The following is a 22086-nucleotide window of genomic DNA, read 5'->3' as shown; positions in this document are numbered from 1 at the left end:
ATTAATTTTGCGTAAATTAGACTACTGTAATATAGTTTACTTAGGGGTGGCAAAGTACCTTTTGAAATGTTTACAAACCATACACAATACTGTGATCCACTTGTTTTCTGTTTTTGTTTTTTTTCAGAAAGTTTCTTCCCATATTATCTACCTACCAATAGATAATACCCTACCGATCCAACATAAATGTCTGACCTTGGCCAAACAACAAAACTAAAGCATGTAATGGACATAACACAACTCTTCCGCTTTACGGTTCCTAATGTGGCTGTACCACATGAGCTGTATCTTACCACAACATCACATTGTATTTGTTCACATTGGAGTTTGCAAATGCCTCTCCAGTACTATGCAAGCCACATTGAGCCTACAAATAGGTGGGAAAATGTAACATAGTAACGTGAGTAACAAAGTAGATGATGGCAGAAAAAGACCTGCACGGTCCATCCAGTCTGCCCAACAAGATAACTCATATGTGCTAATTTTTGTGTATACCCTACTTTGATTTGTACCTGTGTTCTTCAGGGCACAGACTGTATAAGTCTGCCCAGCATTATCCCCGCCTACCAACCACCAGCCCCGCCTCCCACCACCGGCTCTGGCAACAGACCGTATAAGTCTGCCCAGCACTATCCCTGCAAAATGTGGGATGCAAATGTAACAAATAAATAAAAAAATATGACTACATTTTATGTAATGACCCATTGACTTCCAGTGGAAACCCAAATTATGTTTAAATTAAGGAGCTTGATATTTAAGATATTATGGTGTTGCCCCTGGTTATATGCTGGCACTAATATGTAGACCTGCATAAAGGAGGCAGCATCTTGAATACAAATTCCCTAGCCCTAATGGTGTGCATTACTGGAAATTATTTCAGACAACTTTTTTGTATCAAGCAGCAACCCTATGGTTATTGCTTCCAAACAGTATTAGAGCTTTGCCTAGTTTTGACTAAGGAGATCAAAACTTATTTATTTCAGAAATATCTTTTGGATACTGTTAATCAATTAGTATGTCTCCTGGGGAATATTTAGGCAAGATCCTCGATGTACATTCTAGTCCCCTTTACTATAATCTGCTTAGAACTATATTTGGTAATAGCAGAATAAAAGAACAGTAATTGTATCTGTATCTGTAACTGTTTTTCTCTACAATGTATCCAAATCAGAAGGGGACGTGTTGGGGTGGAATTTATGTGTTCTCAAAACCTGGACGTTTTTTCTCTGCCATAATGGAATAAAACAAAAACATCCATGGTTAAAAGTTAGATGTTTTGGTCTAAACCTCTTTAAATCATGCCTAAGTCACAAAAAGATGCCATAAATGACCAGATGACAAGTGGCGGGATTAAGGCATGACCTCCCTCCTTACAACCCCAGTGGTCAATGACCCCCCTCCACCCCACAAAGATATTAAAGAAACAGTACATATCAGCCTCTATGATAGCTTCAGATGGTATTGCCAGTTCTATTATAAGAACATAAGGGTCCCTGGAGTACCCTAGTGGTCAGTGCAGTGCACTGTAGAGAAGAGGACCCAGGCTTATAAATCACTCTGTTACACTTGAGGTGGAAAGTGCAAGCCCTCTAAAATGCATAAAAAACCTACTGTATCTACATAAAGGTGACACCTGCAAGTATAAGGGCTATAGTAGTGATGTACAGTTGGGTACAGTAGGTTTATGGAAGGTTTTGGAGGGCTCAACATAAAATATAAGGGGATAATGGTGAGATATGTGCCTTAGACCTTTTATGTGAAGTCCACTGCATTGCCCCTAGAGTGTCCCTACTCTGCTGGGATGTCTGTGTGCTAGTCTACTAAGAATGCTGGACCCAATATATCCCAATGGCTTGTTTTTGAGTGGTTTTCCCTTGGATGTTAACTTATTTTAATGGTCCTAAAAGATAGAAGCACTGAGCACAAAAATATGTAGCAAATGGCCATTTTTTAAACAAAAAGTTGGACACTTTTCTAGTTTGAAAATGGCCATGTTTGCAACTGGATTTTTGGACATTTTTCACAAAATGTTAAAAATCAGATTTAGTCGTCATATCAAAAATGCACCTCCACACTCACTGAAAAAGACTGGGGGCTAAACCAGGATATTCAATGCTGGGCCATTTCCGGTGACCGGCATTGAATATCGGTTTATTTATTTTTTATTTATTTATGGCATGTATACTCCACTCTTTCCCGCTCGATAGCAGGCTCAGTGCGGCTTACAGGATATGGTACAGAGTATCATAGAGATAACACAAAGTAAGGTACAAGGTACACAGAGTATGGTACGAAGTATAACAGGGATGATCCAGTTGTAAGGAGTAGGACAATTGGGAGAGTTGTGGGGGAGAGGATTGGGGTATGGGTAGTGTGGTTAAGTTCGAGAATTAAGTTGGGTTATTTGGGTAAGCTTGTCTGAAGAGGTTTTAAAATTTTAAATGGTTTTAAAGTTTAAAATGGTTTTAAAATGGCCGGTTTTAAAATGTAATCACAAGGCCAATTTTTGCCTCTAAAGTGGGGCTGAAAATTGTTAGATTGCCGGTTATATTGCCTAATGTAACTGGCTGTCCGCTAGCTGCTAGCCAGTGATATTCAGTGGGAGACAGCGGACTATCTCCCACTGAATATTGCCAGATAGCCATTTTATGTTTATGTTTATGTTTATTTTCACTTGATGAATTGCTTTTTTTAAACAATTAAATCCAAGCAATATACAAAATAAATAAAAACATATCAAAAAGAAAAGAATGCCAAAAATAAACAGAAAAGAAACCAGTCACACCAAAGAACAGTTAAAATACAGCTGCATAACTACTGTGCACTCTTCAGGGACAACTATTTTGCATTTGCAGAAACGCACTAAATTTTAGAGAAAAAATAAGTTTTAAGAGCCACTTTAAAGTTACTTAACAGAGGCTCTACTCTTATGTACAAGGGAAGATTATTGCACAGGAATGTAACCATAAAATAAAATATGCTTTTTCTTGTAACTTCATAGTATGTCTATCTAAGGCTAGGTAAGATGAGTCTATGATCATTGAGTGAGTGCAGACAGCAGGCCGGTGTATACGGGATGGTCAATGCTGCCAAATAACCTGGCAAATTTGTACGAAATGCTTTATGAGCCAAAGTAAGAATCATGAATTGGATCCTCAAGTGTATGGGTGACCAGTGTAACTTCAACAGAATAGGAGTAACATGGTCATAACGCCTTGCATGGCATAGCAGATGGACTGCTGTATTTTGAAGAGTTTGAAGACATTTTATTGCAGTATTTAGGAGACCAGTATAAATCACATTACAATAATCTAACTCCATGGAACTCCTCAGAGCTCCAAGCTGCTCCAAAGAGGCAAGGTGTGCCCCTTTGGATAAGCCCATTTGCCACTCCCCACTTCCACGCACCACAGTGCATCTTCCTTTTGTAATGGGAAAGGACCCCCAATGACATCAGGAGAAGTAGGCTGCTTCAGTGCCCACCATACACTCTTAGCACTGGAACCCAGCTAAGATAGCACCTCCACACTTGCAAAGGTATCCAAAGCAAAAGATCTCAAACAGTTCTTACTCAAAAGTTAGGACTCTTCCAAATCAATCTCACAGTGTGTCTTCCTTTTGTAATGGAAAAGGACCCCGATGACATTTGGGGGAAGTAGGCTTCCTCAGTGCCCACCAAACACCCTTGGCACGGGAAACCGGTGTCATGTCCCCTACCTCAAAGCAAGCGACGTCCTCGGGCTGCTCAGGGTCCCGTCGACATGCACACTTGACTGGCACAGCCCTGAGCCATGTGTGTGTAGTTCTTCTCTGGCTGCAGGCTCCTTGATTGTTTTGCTTCCACCCACCTGGGTCTGCTCTTTCTCTGCCTGGCTTCCCTTGCTTCTCTCCTATTGGTCTTCCGGTTCCTCCTTCCCCTGATCTTGTCCTATGGCTGTGCCCCTTCTCCCTGCTGATGTCAGATGCCAGCACTTTATCAGCTGAGCTCTCCCTAGACTCCTTGCTTCGGCTTCTACTTTGGTAGGTGTTACTTGCTCAGTAGTGTGCTTCTCCTCTACTTTGTTCCTCATTGCTGACTTAGCCTGTATTTGGATTACTCTTGTGTCTGCTGCCTGCCTACTGACTCTGCCTGTACCTGGATTACTTTCGTGTCTGCTGCCTGCCTACTGACTCTGCCTGTACCTGGATTACTCTTGTGTCTGCTGCCTGCCTACTGACTCTGCCTGTACCTGGATTACTTTCGTGTCTGCTGCCTGCCTACTGACTCTGCCTGTACCTGGATTACTCTCTTAACCTGCTGCCTGCCTACTGACTCTGCCTGTACCTGGATCACTCTTTTGCCTGCTGCCTGTCTAGCCGTCACGTTCCACCCCGCTTCCTGCTCCATCTCGTAAGCCCTGCAGGCCGCCCACACCTAGGGGCTCAACCTCTGGGGAACGGCGGTCAGCGCAGGTGAAACCCGGGGTTGTCCGGCCACCAAGCAGAACCTGGTCTGAGTACCGGGCTCGGCAGTGCTCTGCTTGGTACCAGAACTCACAGGTCTGACACTCGGTCAAGATAGCACCTCCACTTATGTACAATTATACAAATCAGGAGATCTCCAAAAGTTCTTGCTCAAAAGGTACCAAGTATAAAAGGACTGTCTGGCCTAAGGTATCGAGGCCGACGGCGTCAGGTCTGATGTAAAAACATGTTGTTTCAGCACTTTCTAAAGACTTCACTGGAATTCAGGTACTGTCTCTGACTGAGATTTCTCTCAGTCCTACTGACAGAACTCCACCCTCTCTTTTGTTTCCTGAGATGGGGGTCCACTAAGAGGTTCCTCATTTATCTACACAGCCTGTTGAGGAATCCAGTGGAGATTTGACTTTACGTCTTTCATTGATATTCCTGAAAAGATTTGTGGACAATAATCCAACTGAGAACAGTCGAAAGCATGAAACAGTGTATGTAATCCCTTAAAGTCTAGAATGCCCCTTACCGATGTTATTCTCCGGACAGCGTAAAAACCCTGCATTAGTACTGCTGGAATCTGATTGGAAAATGTCAGTTTGGAGTTTATCAAGACCCCTAGATATGAAACATTTAACCAGCCAGGTGCCGATAGCAATCATTTGTATCCCCATCACACACAAAACTGTGGCAAAATTAAAACAAGTGATGGTCATGCTATGGTGAGCAAAGAAAGACCTCAGTTGCCTGGAATTTGGCTCCTCCACTTCCCTAAATGTCTGCACATTTAGGTAGGCTGGCGAGGGGCATGCCGAGCAGCCGCAAATAACATGGCGGCTGCTGCCCGGCAGCTCCTGCGTCAGAGCAAGCCTTCCTTTCCGGCTTCCCCATCGGCAATTGAGATGACGCGGCAGGAGACCCCCTTGCTGTTGGTTGGGAAGCCGGAAGGGGCAGGGCCATAGGCAGTCGGTGGCCCAACTGTTTGGGGAGGCTAAAGGGGGTGGGGTTAGGGGTGGGGCCAGGGGTGAAGCTTAAATCCATAATTGTCTGACAACACACAGAAAATAAATAAATAAATAAAAATAAAAGTCACAATTAATACCTTTTATTAAATTTAGATATTAGATATGTATCATATGTCAAAGAATAAAGTAGTTGCTCAAAGCATATACTAACCACAATCACTCAACTACAAAACACTATGCACAACTTTGTGCAAAAACACACTCAGAACCTTACTGTACCATAAATATTACACTGGGCAAAACCTAATACACCAATATACCACCCATACGGAAAATGCAGACCGTCAACAATATGAAACAAGGAATCATATCATCACAATTCTCATGTAGAGACACAAAACACCCTAATTCATGTTTAATGTAGGATAAAATGCCATAAATAAGTAAATAAATATAAGCTTTTAATGTTGAGCACCTGATTCTCAAAGTGGACATATTCCAAACACTATAATGAAAATAAAATGATCTTTTCTACCTTTGTTGTCTGGTTGTCCGATTCTGCTGCTATCTGTTCTCAGTGCAGGTCAGGAAGTCATCCTCGTTAAATATCTCCCTGGCAACCCAGCCAACCCCCCCCCCCTCCTCCCCGTGCTCTCCCAGCAGTAAGGTAAACAAACAAACCATAAACCAATTTCTACAATTGGTTACACAAGGCTAGAGGGCTTTCACTGCAGCTCCTGCTGTGAGGATGGAGGTAAATCAACAATTTAAACCTCTCAGAGCACAGCAGGGGAGGCTTAGCCTGTCCAAGCCTCTTATACCGAGCGCCTATGGGCAGGGCTATAAGGGAAAGCATAAAAGCTGCCAACGAGGGCTAGGGAGCCTCTTGTTGGCTCCACTTCCCTAAATGTCTGCACATTTTGTCTTCTTAGGGAGGCAGAACCTTCTCGGACTATGTAGGTTCAATTCCCTCATCTGCATTTATGATCACAGACATGGGTTTCTCTCAGCCACTCACAGACAGCTAAATGCGCTGTGATTGGCTGAGAGAGACCCCTGTCTGTGATTGGCTGAGAGAGACCTGATGGGGCATAATCAAAAGGGAGGGACATCCAAATAAGTAGAGCTGTGCCCAAGTGGTTAGAGCACCGGTCTTGTAATTCAGAAGTGGCCAGTTCAAATCCCACTGGTACTACTGAAAAAGCCAAGCAAAAATAGTTTTGATTTAGGACGTCCCTGAAGAGTACTTGATTTTTTTTTTGGGTGGGAGGGGATTGGTGACCACTGGGGGAGTAAGGAGAGGTCATCTCCGATTCCCTCCGGTGGTCATTTGGTCAGTTGGGGCTCCTTTTTGAAGCTTGGTCGTGAAAAAACAAGTAAAGCTGGCGAAATGCTCATCAAGCCTGGCACTTTTTTTTCCATTATCAGGCGAAGCCGGCCATCTCGTGAGCACACCCACGTCCCGCCCCATCCCGCCTTCACTACCCTACCGACACGCCAAAATCAGCTTTCGATTATATCGATTTGGCTGGTTTCAGGAGATCGCCGGTGATCTCCCGATTTGTGTCGGAAGATCTCCGGCGATCTCTTTCGAAAATAAGCCTGATAGTGTGCACTATTGATGACTTTGTTCCCAAAACATGAAAAATTAAAAATCCCGTAAACATCAGAGGAAATGAAACAAAACAATATTTCTGGCCTGTACACCATCAAAGGTAACATCCAGGACATTGTGCATATACTGGCATACTCCCATCAACCAATGACAGGGAGGATAGCAACAGTGCCTTTATTATACTAAAAAAGTGCAGTGTTAACTGTAGGTGATAAGGAATTTATTTCTTCAAAAGTATTTTATAAAAAGAATGAAAAGCTATACTTTATATTAAGAACTCAAATCAACTCTTGACTAATTGTGATTATTCTCTTTTCTTAGAAACCTAAAGAGAATGATTGGTTACTAGTGAAGGGAGAATCCTACTGTAATTCTAGAATTTAATAGCAGAATTCAATATGATATGGTAGAATTATACAAACATTTCAAAATAGATCTTTTCACTTACTTGGTAAGATTATGATATCATCCCTTGCAAATGGTACAGTGTGGTTATATCCACCCCAGCCCTGTTCAACACCTTCCCATGCTTCAGAATGAGACCATTTTAACAGAACAGGAGGTGGTAACATGGGAGCTGGAAGAGAACAAAAACATGTATTTCCTTTTCAGTAAGATGACCACATCATTCCGTATCATGTTTCAGGCTGAACCAATAATGGTTTTATTTGTTTTGTTAATTTGAATTATTAGTGTTTGATGTACCACCTTTCAATGGAAGAATCAAAGTTGTTTATAAATAAAAACAAAAATAGGAAGTAGAGAAAAGGACCTACTTTATTGGAGTGGAAAACAGTTGAAGGGTACAGAAGGAATGGGGATGGGATAGAGGGAAAGACAGAAGTTCCAACTGCGTACTCCCAGAGTTCTAGCTCCTCTTTCTCGAGAAAAGTAGGATTGCAAATCCACAGATTCTTTCGGTCACTACCAGCATTATCTCAGTCTGTACCTTATGACACAGAGCAAGCTGGTCACTTTCTTTTTTGTTGAATATGTCCTTTAAAATCATATGGCCATTAACAAAAATCCAAAGATTCATCATTAAATTAGTTTGACAATTTTTGCATAAAGAGAGCTAAACATTCAATATTTCTTAGTATGATGCAGAAGCATTTAATAATAATAATAATAATAATAATAATAATAATAATAATAATAATAATAATTTGTAGCTGGTAAACTGATATTAATACCTTTCATTGCCATTTGAGAATAAAGATTTCAAAACAAAGATTTGTTGAACTACAGGTGCTTTGGAGTTTCTATTTTGGCTTTTGGCATCTAGAACTGAGAAATTGCAGAACTTTTTGCCAGCGGACAGCATCAAGATAAATTATATTATTGTGATTTGGTTCAAGTTTATAGTAACATGTTTTGAATGAACCAATAGTGACCATTAATTTTATAAAGATATTTTTGATCAATGTAACATTGAGGATGCACTTTGCACAAATAGGAGACTAGAAGATCAATGATGACTGTTGAGATAGGAAAGTAACAGCCGGCCCTTGTAGTCTTCATTACATGTTAAGCTCTGGCCACTTATGCTGATGGTTTTTGTCTCTGAGTTCTTCTTTCACACTATCCCCTCTGTTTACTAAGCCGCACTAGCAGCTATTGCTGCAGTAATACCAGTGGTGTGCTGGAGCCGGTTGTTAAATTTTGCTGAATTTTGCAGAGCTGGTTGATGAATGGAGCTGGGCAGCCAGCACACAAATATCTGTTTTTTCCTCCTTCCCTAGCTAACAGCATCATCCTCTCTCTCTCTCCTTCCCCATCTGCTCAACATACCTCTCTCAGCTTCCCACCTCATATCCTCCTTCAGGTCCATCTCCCTCACCGCCATCTATCAAACATCACTACTCTTCCAGCAGCGCTAGTGGTAACACTGCCTGGCCAACCCGGAGCATTTTCTCTGCCCGATCCCGCCCATGCATAAGCAGGAAGTTGCATCAGCACAGCAGGGTAGGACACAGCAGAGAAAAAGCTCCAGGTCGGCCAACAAGCATGTTACCACTAGAGCTGCTGGAAGACTAGTGAGGTCTGAAGGATGGCCGGTGAGGGGAATAGATTATCTGAGGTGGGAAGCTGAGAGAGGTAAGATGGATGGGCGGGGATAGGGGTGTGTGATGGTGATGCTGTGTTAGCTCTAGGCAAGGAGATTTGATTGAGAACAGGAGATAGCATGAAGTCAAAAAGTTGAAGCTTATCGCTGTAAACTCAAAACAAAGCAAGCAAACCTATGAGCTGCTGCATCCACATTGTCATTCTTTTTTTTGTAGGTAGCATTTTTATTTAATTTCACTTATATTTTCAAATATGCCAGCTTGTGCAGCATACGGATGTACACAGAGGAAGTATAATAATGGAATAACTTTTCATAGGTTCAGTAGTAATTTGTTATAAATGTCATTTGGAGGGGCTGGTTATAGGGACACCCTAGCACTGAAATATTCATGCAGAGATTTTTTTGTCCTGGTAAAGGGCTATTAAAACAGAATCATGTTAAGAGAATCAGCTGCTCAACATTCAGAGTTTCTGTTTATTTATTTACTTATTTATGACATTTACATCCCACATTAAACATGAATTAGGTTCAAACCTGGAGCATTTGAAATCTTTTTATTTCCTGTGCCTAGATCAAAAGAGAAAGATGGTTTGTGTGAATGTGTTCCTTTTGTTTTGTTGGAATGCAGTGGTATATTGTTATAGAACTGCACTTAATATTGTTTATTTCTACTGTTTAAAAAGAGAGAGAGATTGAATAATAAGGGCAGAGCTACCTTCATGCAGAGTCCAGAGTATCTTTAAATGTGTCAACATTTTCCAGTTCTGTGGTGTATATGTATTTCTTCTCCAAGTCTGTTTGGTTGTAAAAAGCTTTTCTTTCTTTTCTTTTCTTTTTTTTTTTTTTTTTTGGGGGGGGGGGGGAGTCCCGGGAGCAGCAGTAAAACAGTTGGAGCTGAATGACATTTATGTTCACACAAAGTTAATTATTTTCAGTTGAAATTAAATCTATTGGCTGCCTGCTATGTGAATATTACATCACTTTTTCATTATTGCTACCAAGTATTACATATTTAGGGCTTATGACTTAAACACAGATTATTAAAATTAATTTATCTAGACCTTACATGCACATGATATTGCTTGTTAAACCTACAGACAAAACCTAAAGGTGGTTAAACAATTTGGTATAAACTGTGTTGTTTATGACTTTACTTGTTTTGCACTGCTTTGGGTACTACTGATCAGTACATCTTTTGTGTTATTTTCTTGAGTGGAAACAGTCAGGTGGGCTTATAGGAAGGGATGGGAATACGGGAAGGGAAGGTTTCTTGGGGCTGCATGACCATATGGAATTTACAGTAAAGAATATTGTATATTTTAATATTATTTATAAATTGGTTGCTACACTGTACCTTTATACCAATAAAATGTATAATAAAGTTACATACATATCTATCACTTTTTTAGGGGTGGGGAGAGAGAGCCTATTGTTAAACATTTACTAGCACACCACTGGGTAATACAGACACAACCCATTCACTTTGAATGGGCTGAGTCAGCATTGCTGCACGGCAGCAGCTAGCTCAACTTAGTAAACAGCGGGGAGGGATAAATATTTTACAATAATAATTATTTGTTTTATTATTATAGTTTTTATTGGGAATACACAGATAATTAAAAAAAAAATTAAAATCTTTTTAAAAAACAGATGGTGTTACTTCACATTGTCAAGAATTTTTCATTTTGTTGAACGTCAACCAGATTTCTCAAGAAATTAAAGGGCCCTTTCACTAAGTGTATTAGCAGCTGATGTGGATTTTATCATGCAGCAGACATTAATGCAGACTCCCGCTAATGTCTACCATATGTAGGTGCATTGCCAGATTCTGCCTAATTTTAAGTGATCTGTGTGCAGATGTTCCTGGCTGTATAATCTGAATAGAGCAGGGACATAACTGCAAACTAGGAGCCTCTTTTACTAAGCTGCACTAGTGATTCCTGCTGTAGCAAATGAGAGGAAACTCATTCAATTCCTATGGGCTTCCTTTCATTTGTCGTGTGGGAATCGCTAGCACGGCTTAGTAAAAGAAGCCCTAGATGAATATTTTATTTTTAAAAATTCTGAACACATGCTCTCTTATTCTATAAAGTTGGGTGCCCAGGTTTACACTTAGGAGTAGACTCTATAAATGTCACCTAAAAAATTGGCACAAAAAAAGTAGAGCATAAATTAGGGGCGGATCTCCCTAATTATATAACAATGCACATCAATTTTGGGAAGGCCCCTTACCTGCCCATGCTCCTCCCTCAGCCACACCCCCTTTTCAGATCTACAACACTAGAATTTATGTGCACCTCTTTATAGAATACGCCTATAAAGATGCATGCATAAATTCTAAGTATTGTCAATTAGTGCTGATAATTGCTTGTCCAAGTTTGTGCGCGCAACTCAAAGTGCCATATATAGAACCCAGGGGGTTAGTGTGCACAAAGTTGTGTTAAGGTCAGTAATGTGCCTAACTTAGGGCCTCTTTTATGAAGCCGTGCTAGCGGTTCCCGCATGGCAATGCTAACAGAGCCCATTCAAAGTGAATAGGCTTTGTTGGCATTACTGCACCGGAAGCCGCTAGCTTGGCTTTATAAAAGAGGCCCTTGATTGTTTAATTATATGCTAATTAGCTTTAACAAACAATACTTGCCAATTATTGATGTTCATTAGCACTAATTAGCAGGCGCATGTAAGGGAAAGGAAAGGGATGGGATTTGATATACTGCCTTTCTGTAGTTCCAATCAAAATGGTTTATATATTATATAAATCTGCACCAATGGAGGGTTATGTGACTTGCCCAGAATCACAAGGAGCTGCAGTGGGAATTGAACCTGGTTCCCCTAGTTCTCGGGCCACTGACAACTGACCTTAGTTGTTATTCTATAAACTGGGAAAGCAAGTTCCAAAGTGTAACTGCAGGGAGGCATGGATCTGGGAGGGGCATGGGCAGGTCAGGGATGTGCCTAGGAGCTATGCTCAGGATATAGATTAATAGCAGTTACGTAGCTTACTTTCAAGATTAAGCACAAACATTTATACCAGTTAGGTGCAGAACTGCAGACTCATGTTTGTATTCTATAAAGGCAGTTCCATATGGAATTGCTGTAATGGAATTTACGCTAAGCACTCATCATTCCCGCTTCTAAAGTTTGGTGAGTTTTTGAGAATTTACCGCAGAAAGAGTGATTTTGTAAAAGAATGTTCCACATGTAAAGGTGATTTTACATGAAGAAAAGGGCTCTTATAAAAATATGTGGGGGGTATGCACATATAAAACATGTCCCTATTTTTATGCAATATTATAATCCACATGTAGACACAGGGATATAATTTGGGCAGATTGGGGTGGGGTTGTGATATACAGTATGTGCATATTTTATAAAATATATAAGCACATGCACAGAATACATGCACAAAGTTGCACCAACTTTGAAGCTTGTGTCAATTTGTGCATGTGAATTTGAGCATTATTAGGTCTTCTCCTGAAAGCCTATTTTTTAAAGGCATACAGACCACCTGTATTGCCTTTATAAAATAAGAATAAAGTAGGCCTCCTCTTGGACTTTCAACATAGGTGTTCTGTGATAAAATTACTCCCATAGAAAACATGAAACATGTAGACCTCCTTTGGAGCAGGTGTAAATCTGCGAGAGAATTCATGAACCACTGGAGATCAGTGTAGTAGCCAATTTTATAAAGTCACACAGTTGCCTTAGGTTGCTTTTATATAATATCATAACTCGAAACTTCAGTTGACATTTTTAGGCTCTCTGTTATGAATTAGCTTCCACATATCTATTAGTAGATCATGATTATGGTATAATTAAGGAAGAGTACTATCAAACATACATCAGTTCCTCAAATGGCCTATTTCATTATCTCTAAATTATTTTTCAATGAGTAGCATCTTAAGTCTTATGAAAATTATCACAATCCAAACATAAGGACAGGCTAATAAAATGGGAACCAACAATTGGAAGCCTAGGCTGGTGAAGACAGCCAAGTTATTTATTTAGAGGTCAGCACACACCTGGTGTAGGTAAGGGGATCCTTTCTTCAGTTTTGAATGTTACTTCAATTTGACCGTCACCTGTCACTGAACAGAAAAATAAAACAGATTAAAGTATTGCATAATCAATAAAACCAAGAATAAGGAGGGTCTTTTACTAAGCCTGGTAGTGCTTTTAGCTCGTGGTAGAAATCAGCTGATGGTAAACACTGAGACTTCCATTATATTCCTATGGGCATCTTGGCATTTACCGCTAATTGCTACTGCGAGTTAAAAACACAACCGTGGCTTAGCAAAAGACCCCCTTACTCTTGATTTTACCTATTTTACCCCCTAAGTGAATGGTAACAAAAACCTTAGGGTCCTTTTACTAAACTACACTAGTAAATGGGCTTAGTACATCCTAACATGGGACTTTCCCATGCACTAGGCCAGTATCTAGTATTGCCATAAATTCAGCCTTTTCAATTATTTCTTTTTCTGCACTGTTAGCATTAGTGTGCAGCCACTGAAATAAATGAAAGTAGAAGCCCTTGCTGCCTCCTATTTAGGAGGTGCAAAGGGCTCCTGCGTTAAATCGGCATTATTCAGTTAGCACATACTAGTAGTGAACTAGCTGAATGCACTTCCACACCCATTCTGTGCCCCTGACATGCCCCATCCATATACAGAATACAAATAAATAAATAAATAAATACTGTGCAGTTAGAATGTACAAATGGTAAAACTAATACAAAATGCTTTAATGCATCCATGTTAGACCATTTTCCCGAATTAAGGGGCCCTTTTACTAAGCTACGATAAAAGGGTACCTGCGTTACTCCTTCTTTACCCCTACCATTGATCCAGCTTATACTCCTTCTATGCCACCCACCCATCTACCCACCAACCAACTAACCACTGGCCCAGCTTTGCTCTTTCTCTCCCCCCCACCACCACCATTGGTCCGGCTTTTCTCCTTCTCTCCACCTACCACACCATTGGTCCTGATTTTCTCCTTCTGCCTCCCCTACCTACCTACCCTACCCACCATTGGTCTAATATTTCACCTCCCTCCCCCACCATTGGTCCAGTTTTTTTCTCCTTTTTCCTCCCCCTCCCACCCGCCATCCATCTAATATTTCTCCTCCCCCCACCCACCATCATTACAACATTTCTCCCTTCTACCCACCCAGCATTGGTCCAACTTTTCTCCCTTCCACCCACCCACGCACCATTGATCCAACTGTCCTTCTTTACCCCACCCCATCACCATCAGTCCTGCATTTCTTCTCCCCCCCCCCCCCCACCATGGTAAGGATTCTCTCCCTTTTGCTTCTTCTCTGTAATGTGTGATGGCATCCCTCACACTCTCTCCCCACCCTCATACCTTTTCAAAGCTGTCTTCTTGTTTTAGAGGTTGCCAGCAGTGAGCTGCGATTCACAATGCGCTCATGTTATCAGAGCCTTCTGTCTGACTTTCCCACTTATGTGGAAACAGGAAGTTGCCTCAGACAGAAAGCTCCAATGTCACCACATGCAGTGTGTTGTGAATCACTGCTCGCTGCCAGCACCCTCTAAAACAAGAAGACAGTTTTGAAAGGTATTGGGGTTGGGGAAAGGGAGGAAAGGATGCCATCACACATTAGAGAATGAGCCAAAATGATAGAAGCCCGACTAAGGGGGTGGGGAGGAGGAAGTCATAAGTGGTGACATCACTTCCTGAGCCCGCTTATATGCTTTAGACATTTCTGTGAAAACAATTCTGCCTGTTATGCTATTTTTTGATGTTTTTCCTGTTTTGAAAATGAGCCCCTTAGTTTAATACATGAATTTAAAAAAGATGGGCTTTCAACTTCTTACAGAATGTGTGATAAACTGTAATAGTTTGAATTTGTTTGGCAAAGCATTTCATATTTGAGAGACTTGATAGTCAAATCTACAAGAAAAGATTACTCTTGATCTCAAACCTTTAGGATTGGGAAATTGAAATGCAAGCGAATTATGTAGTACCGTGGATCTTACCCTAGTAAGAGAACCAATCAAAGTGGTCAAATAAGAGGAGCAAAACCATAAAGAATTTTAAAGATCAGCATACAGTACTTAAGCTGAATCCTAGCCTCTTCTGGAAGCCAATGCAAACTAATCAACAATGGTGTAACTCTATGAGCTAGATTCTATTTATCACACCTAGGCACAGTTTATAGAATATACCTAGCGCCCGTCCGTGCAATTACGCCAAACTTGGTATAAATGCTGATGCCTAAATTAGGCATGGACCAGGTGCATTCTATAACAATACACATAGGTTTTAGAAACACCCACAACCTGCCCATTCCATGCCCATGCCCCCTTTTCAGCTATGCGCCTTAGAATTTACGCACTTAGACAGTTGTGCATGTAAATTCAAATTAATGCCAATTAGTGTCAATAATTGCTTGTTAATTAGCAATTATCAGTGCTGACCATCTTGTTAGTTAAATTGCATGTACAAATTCAGACTATGACCAGACAGTGCAATGTAAGTCACGCTAAATAGGATCCAGGGGTATATGTCTTATGAGCGGAGAAAATCAATCTCACTGCAAAATTTGAATAGTTTGTAGCTTTTTTAATAAAAAATTGGGACAACAAATATATCATGTTGCAATAATCCAACTGAGCATGAATGGCTTTGGACAACTATTCTGAAGGTTGATAATTTTAGATAGCCTCTCATTATTCTAAAATTTCTCAATAACATAAAAGACATTTTAACCACAGGTTTTATATGTTGTTCTAGGAGTATTGAATATTGTTATACCTAATATTTTCAAGTTAGATTCAAATCTGGGCTACTTAATTTCAAGATGTCCATATTTTATTTGTTCAAATTTAAATAGTGATCACAAACCCAATCCTCAAGTAAATTTACAAAGTCTAGAATTCTCAATGGTTTCCTCAGCTGATGGTAGAGCTGAAAGAAATACAGTAATGTCATCTGCATATATGAATCTCTTAAAGCCAGCAGAACATAGCCTGTGTTCCAGTGAACTTATTAATAAATTGAATAGAATTGGTGATGAGGGAGAACCCTGAGGTACTCCACAGCTAGGGATCCAACAGTCAGATAAAATGAAATTTTATCTTATACGATCTTAATATTAAAAAGCCATGAAACCAATCTAAACCTCCTCCCGATATTCCTGTCTCATTCAGAAGCAAAAGATGATCATGGGCCACCAGATCAAAGGCACAAGAGAGTTCTAACTTCAGCAACACTGCTCTTGCCCCTTGCTAAGCAGAGATCTACCCTCAGCCAAGATAGCACTCAAACCCATATCTATGCTATACTATTTACAAAATCCCTGACTGTGCAAAGTGAAAGATGGCATATTGATCTACATAAGATTGCCACTGATTAGTTGCTAATCCTTCCATAATTTTGGGAGAACACATTAACCTATAATGTGTGATGTCACTTAATTCTGCCTTGATAGTTTTAGGAACTGGTGTTAAAATAATGTCTCCATCCTTTAAGGGGAACTGACCCAATGAAAGTAAATGGATTAATCAATGTTTCAATACAGTCAGAAAAGAAAGAGATCATGCTTTCATTAAATAAGGTGGCCATGTATCAAGAAGGCAGAATGAAGAACTAAATCTATTGAATGCCATGTTTATTTCTTCAAATGAGCATTCCTAAAATTTAGACCAGTGCTTGACCACTGGAATCTCCTCCTTGTTAATAAATGAATCAACTTGTGTGCAAAAACTGGGCAGTTGTTAACAAGGATAATTTTATCTTCTGTACCTTATCCTGAAAATATTTCGCTAGCTGGTCTGCTGAAGGCAAATTTGGTATTCTATTTTGCAATAATTCATCTGATGATTGAAGATGATGTACTGCTTTATAAAGCTTCTTAATGTCTATTTTATCTTCACCTATCAGCTGAGAATAATATTTTTTCTTTCTTTCCCTAAGCAACTTTTATATTGATTTATGGTTGCCCTCCATCTTGTTTTAGTTTCAGATGACTTATCCTTCCTCCGTTTCTTTTCCAGTTTTCTACACAATTGTTTCTGAGCTAATAGTGATTTGTCAAACCAAGGGTTATCTTGTCTCCAATTTATTTCCTCGCTTAAGTTGGGGCACTGCGTACGACTGGTAGCACTATAGAAGTGATTTATATTAGTAGTAGTAGTTCTGATATCTAATATACTAGTGCTTATTTAATTCCAATTATCCAAAAGGCTAAGGACATTTTCAAACTTAAATTGAATTTCTAACTTTTTCCAAAATGTTTCAATAGGTATTTTGCCACTTGAGTAAAAAATGTGACTGAAGGTAGTTTGAAGTCTTTTTTCCCTATCCCCCCCCCCCCCACCCGTAACATAAAATCTAAAACATAGTGGTCTGATCAAATAATAGGTTGCCATGCCATGGAGTGGAGGAGTAGCCTAGTGGTTAGAACACCAGTCTCAGCATCCAGAGGTGTCTGTTTCATATCCCACTACTGCTACTTGTGATCTTCAGCAAGTCACTTATGCCTATGTTTACTAAGCAGCGCTATGGGTGCATTAGTGTTTTTAACTCACATAAATGATTTACGTTCATTAAACGCTTAATGCGCCCATAGAAATGTATAGGCGCATTAGTGTTTAACGTGCCTTAAATTTACAGGCACGTTAAAAAAGATAACGCACCTTAGTAAACATACCCCTTAACCCTCTATTGCCTCAAATACAAAATTAGATTGTGGACCCTCCAGTGTACCTGAATGTAACTCACCTTGAGTTACTACTGAAAACGGTATGAGCAAAATGCAAATAAATAAATGTATTCTTGCGTCTGGCTTAGTAAATGTGTTTAGTCAAAGCTAAAAAATCTAGATGATAGCTTTCAATATAAGAACCAGAAAGGCCAATACAATGTTAATTAATAAAATCTAGCCTAAATGTGAATAAAAGGAGACCACATATCATAGTGATGAATTGAGAGTTCTTTACCCAGGGTTATTCATGTGCCAATCAATATCCAAAGAAGAGCATGTGGTTTCAACACAGCATAAACTCATACAACAAACACTAATAAGAATGTTTCCCCAAGTCCAGTCCTGGACTATCCCTTGCCAGTCAGGTTTTCAGGCTATTCACAATAAATATGAATTTGCATACACTGTCTCCATTATATTCATTGTGGATATCCTGAAAACCTGACTGGCAAGGGTTACTCCAGGACCAGACTTTGGAAACACTGCATTAGAAGGCCTATGACACATATGGAGTAGATTCAAATGGGAAAACCCAATGAAAGATGGAAACATTTCTGGACTAGCACTGTTCCTTGTACTGTCTCAGTATCCCTGACACAATTTCTTTCCTTTGTTTCTGATAGAACAATATGGATGCCTGTATAGCTTAATAAAGTGAACAACATAATTTCTAATCCTTGCTGGAACTGTGGGATGGATACTGGAACCTTGGATCATCTTCTTTATTGCTGTACTACAGTGCACGCTCTCTGGCAGCAGGTCTGAAGTAAAACTCAGGCTTCCTCTTTAAATGAATGAGCTTTCTTTCAATATATGAATATATGGACCAATAGCTATTTTGACTGCTGTTGCAATTCAAATGTTTCTTCATTCCTGGGAGCACAGTGGTGGTTTAAATATACATCTCTGATGGGCTTCTCGATGCTTCATCTACAGATATGAAGCAAATATTGTAGATTGTCAACGTAAAATAGGTCTGGTTTATAGAAATGTAAGCTCCCATTACAGATCTACTTAGCAAGAATATTGAACTATGATTCCCTTAAGTTTATAATCTAAGAATTGCTTTATGGGATCTGCCTGATGTTTTCACAGGAGAGGGGGGAGGAGAATTATGTGTTCAGTTTATTCTCTATGCTTAATACCTGCCTTTGTATGATTTATGTATGTTTCCTTGCTGGAATTGTAAGTTTGGATGTTTAAAATGAATAACATATGAACTTTATAAAAATTCTTATAAAGAATCAAAGATATTAAATACATGCAAAGTCCATAATACTTATGTGCCCTCATGAGGCACATGAACACTGTCTCAGTAGTAGGTCTGAAGAAGGATTTAATTTAAACTAATCTAATCTAATATCAGCACCTACAGACCACTTTCCCCTCATAATTGAGCCCAGAGTGGTTTACAATAAAAACATCAAAACATGCATTAAAACAAAATTATATACTTAAATTAAACAGAATCTGTACCAAGTGCTGTACTTCAACTAAACTGAAACCGCCTCTCTCGTAACATATAATATGTAAGCTACATTGAAAATGTTGGAAAATGTAGATACAAATGCAATCAAACATATAAATGGCAAGTGACCGACTCACTTGCAAATGCGCAGTAGAGACTTCCCTCTCTGTCCCGCCCCCGCGTCAAGATGTGATGATGTAACAGAGAGGGGAAACTGCGTGGAAGGGGAGGGAGGGAACCGCCAAGGTCACTACCGCTCCCCCCAGGTTGCCGCTACCGCTCCCCCCCCCCCCCCGGAGTCGCCGCCACCCCCTCCACCCAGGCCGGGCCCTCTCTTCGCTATTGAACTTACAGCACAGAAACCGCAGCAGGCAGATCAGCCCCCGTCGGCCTTCCTTCCCTGCCTGTGTCCCGTCCTCGCCGACGTTACGCTGTAAGTTCAATAGCGAAGAGAGGGCCCGGGTGGAAGGGGGGGCGGCGGTGGTGACTCCGGCGGGGAGGAGGGAGGGGAGGGCAGGAAGGTCTCAGAAGGAGGGGGTCTAGGAGCTGGCTGGGGGGAGGGACGGAGGGCCTTGGAACTGGGAGGGAGGAGGAGGGGCCTTGGAACTGGGAGGGAGGAGGAGGGGCCTTGGAGCTGGGAGGGGAGTGGGCCTTGGAGCTGGGAAGGAGGGACAGAGGGCCTTGGAGCTGGAAGGGAAGGAGGGAGGATGCTGGACATGGGAGGTCAGAAGGAGGGGGGCCTTAGAGCTGGGAGGGATGGACAGAAGGGGGCCTTCGAGCTGGCTGGGAGGGAGGGAGGGACAGAGGGGGTCGCAGCTGGGAGGGAATGGGGCCTTGGAACTGGGAGGGAGGGCAGGGGGCCTTGGAGCTGGGAGGGAGGTATGGAGGAGGGCCTTGGAGCTGGCAGGGAAGGAGGGAGGGCAGGGGGCCTTGCAGCTGCAAGGGGAGGGGGGCCTTGCAAAAAAAACATACCAATACTCACCCGTTTTAACGGGCTTAATGGCTAGTAAATAAATAAACACTTGACCAAAAGCTTTTTAAACAAGACCGTTTGAAAATATTTATGAAAAATTGAATAGGAAGATTGATTTTTTTAATCAGTAAAAGGCTATATCTGGCTGGTTAGAGAATTTTATCTTTCTCTTACAAAGCAATTCAGATTTGGAATGATTTCCTTTTACTGTAGGTGCTGATATTAGATTACTTTAAATTAAAGTTGGACTTAGAAGTCATATCAAAAATGCCCCTCCACATTTATTTATTGGGCTTTATTAAATTCCTTTATGAAAAGATTTACCCACACAAAGTATAATCCCACTAAGACTATACAGTTTCCATCCTGTAATTCTGGAGTTATCAAACCAACCAGCATGAAGCTTAGCCAAAGTAACTAGTGAGCCACACTTTATAATCATACCAAAGCACCTCCCACTGACAAGCAGAAAAAACAAAATGTGTCAATGTAATCCCATCACACCAAATTTTAATATGAATGGTAAGAGGATCCTCAGATGGACCCTGAGTATAAATGTTTCTTTAACTTAACATTGATTTAGCATATACCACCAAATGGCGGATCAGGGGAGTTCCTTTAATTTATATATAAGAGAGATCCGCACCTAATTTACATGAGGATATACACCAGGGTTTGGTTGGTGTAAATCCTCATGTCTAGAGTTAGGCGCGGATCCCAGTGCTGTGCTATTCTATAAAAGGCACCTAATTTTGAGAACCATTTATAAATTACAACTTAGTACATTTTGTTTTCGCAGCACTGATTTTTCAGTACCGTTTATGTAAGGGCTCTTTTACAGAGCGGCGGTAAGCCCAACGTGGGCTTACTGCTCGCTCTTCCGGGCCTACCACCGGCCCAAAGTGGCCGCTGGCAGTAGTCCCACCCAGAGCATGTGCCATTTTTGTGGAAAAAAGAAAATCCCCAGCAATGGTTTCCCAGTGATAACACGATGGTAATCAGGCATCGCTGCACGCTGCCTGGTTATGGCTGAGTTAGCGTGAGAGCCCTTATCACCATCTCACTGGGTGGAGGTAAGGGCTCTCCACTGCATGGCCACGTGGTAAGAGTTATCTCACTGCATGGCCATTTTGGGGGGGGAGTGGGTTTTACTGGCTGTGGAGAAAAGGGCCCTGGTGTGCAGGAAAATTGCCCCCCCCCCCCCCCAATGTAATCGCAGGGCCCTTTTTCCTACGGCTTGGTAAAAGGACCTCATAATTTGGTCCATTATGTCCAAATTTATAAATATCATTTATTAGAATTCCATATTAATATAATGGTTTGTTTGTTTTAATTTAATATTTTGGTTACTGATTTAACCAAACAAAATTATTCCATTCTCTCATTTTAAATAGGAATGATATTTTTAAGCGTATTGTTTCCTAACTTTAACATGCTTATCATTATGAAATGAGGGTGCTGCTGTGCAGACCCTCATTGGAGTCCCATGCAATCAACACACTGACAGCAAATAAAGCATGAACGCTTGAAGAAGTGGATAAGTGACAGAGATTTTTGAAAACAGGAAGAACAGACTATTTTACACAACATCAATAAGAAAACAAAAATCTGCAACAGAAACTTATGAGGCAGACCAAAGGAAAAAACAATAAAGAGGTACATTGATATTTTATTTCAGTTTCTGTCTCCTCTTCTGCCTCACAAAACTCCTTTTTTTCTCCCTTCACCCTAAAACAATGCTGCAGAATTTAATTGTCTGAGATTCATTAATTTTACGTGCTCAGTAAATTAGTAGAAATAATCAAAAGACT

The 22086-nt window shown here is 40.6% G+C and overlaps 1 protein-coding gene across 1 annotated transcript in view; it reads right to left on the bottom strand.

The window, feature by feature from the left end:
* Positions 1 to 22086, bottom strand: part of PKHD1 (PKHD1 ciliary IPT domain containing fibrocystin/polyductin) — a 980909-nt gene that overhangs the window by 301303 nt on the left and 657520 nt on the right. The window contains exons 50-51 of the mRNA XM_030198735.1: positions 13123 to 13188; positions 7481 to 7609 (exon numbers count right to left, since the gene is read on the bottom strand). Coding sequence (XP_030054595.1) covers positions 7481 to 7609; positions 13123 to 13188 — 195 coding nt within the window. The remainder of the gene's footprint in view (positions 1 to 7480; positions 7610 to 13122; positions 13189 to 22086) is intronic.

Source organism: Microcaecilia unicolor, chromosome 3 (genome assembly GCF_901765095.1).
Source record: "Microcaecilia unicolor chromosome 3, aMicUni1.1, whole genome shotgun sequence".
NCBI lineage: Eukaryota > Metazoa > Chordata > Amphibia > Gymnophiona > Siphonopidae > Microcaecilia > Microcaecilia unicolor.
The sequence above is the reverse complement of the archived record's forward strand: the minus strand, read 5'-3'. Positions and strand labels throughout refer to the sequence as shown.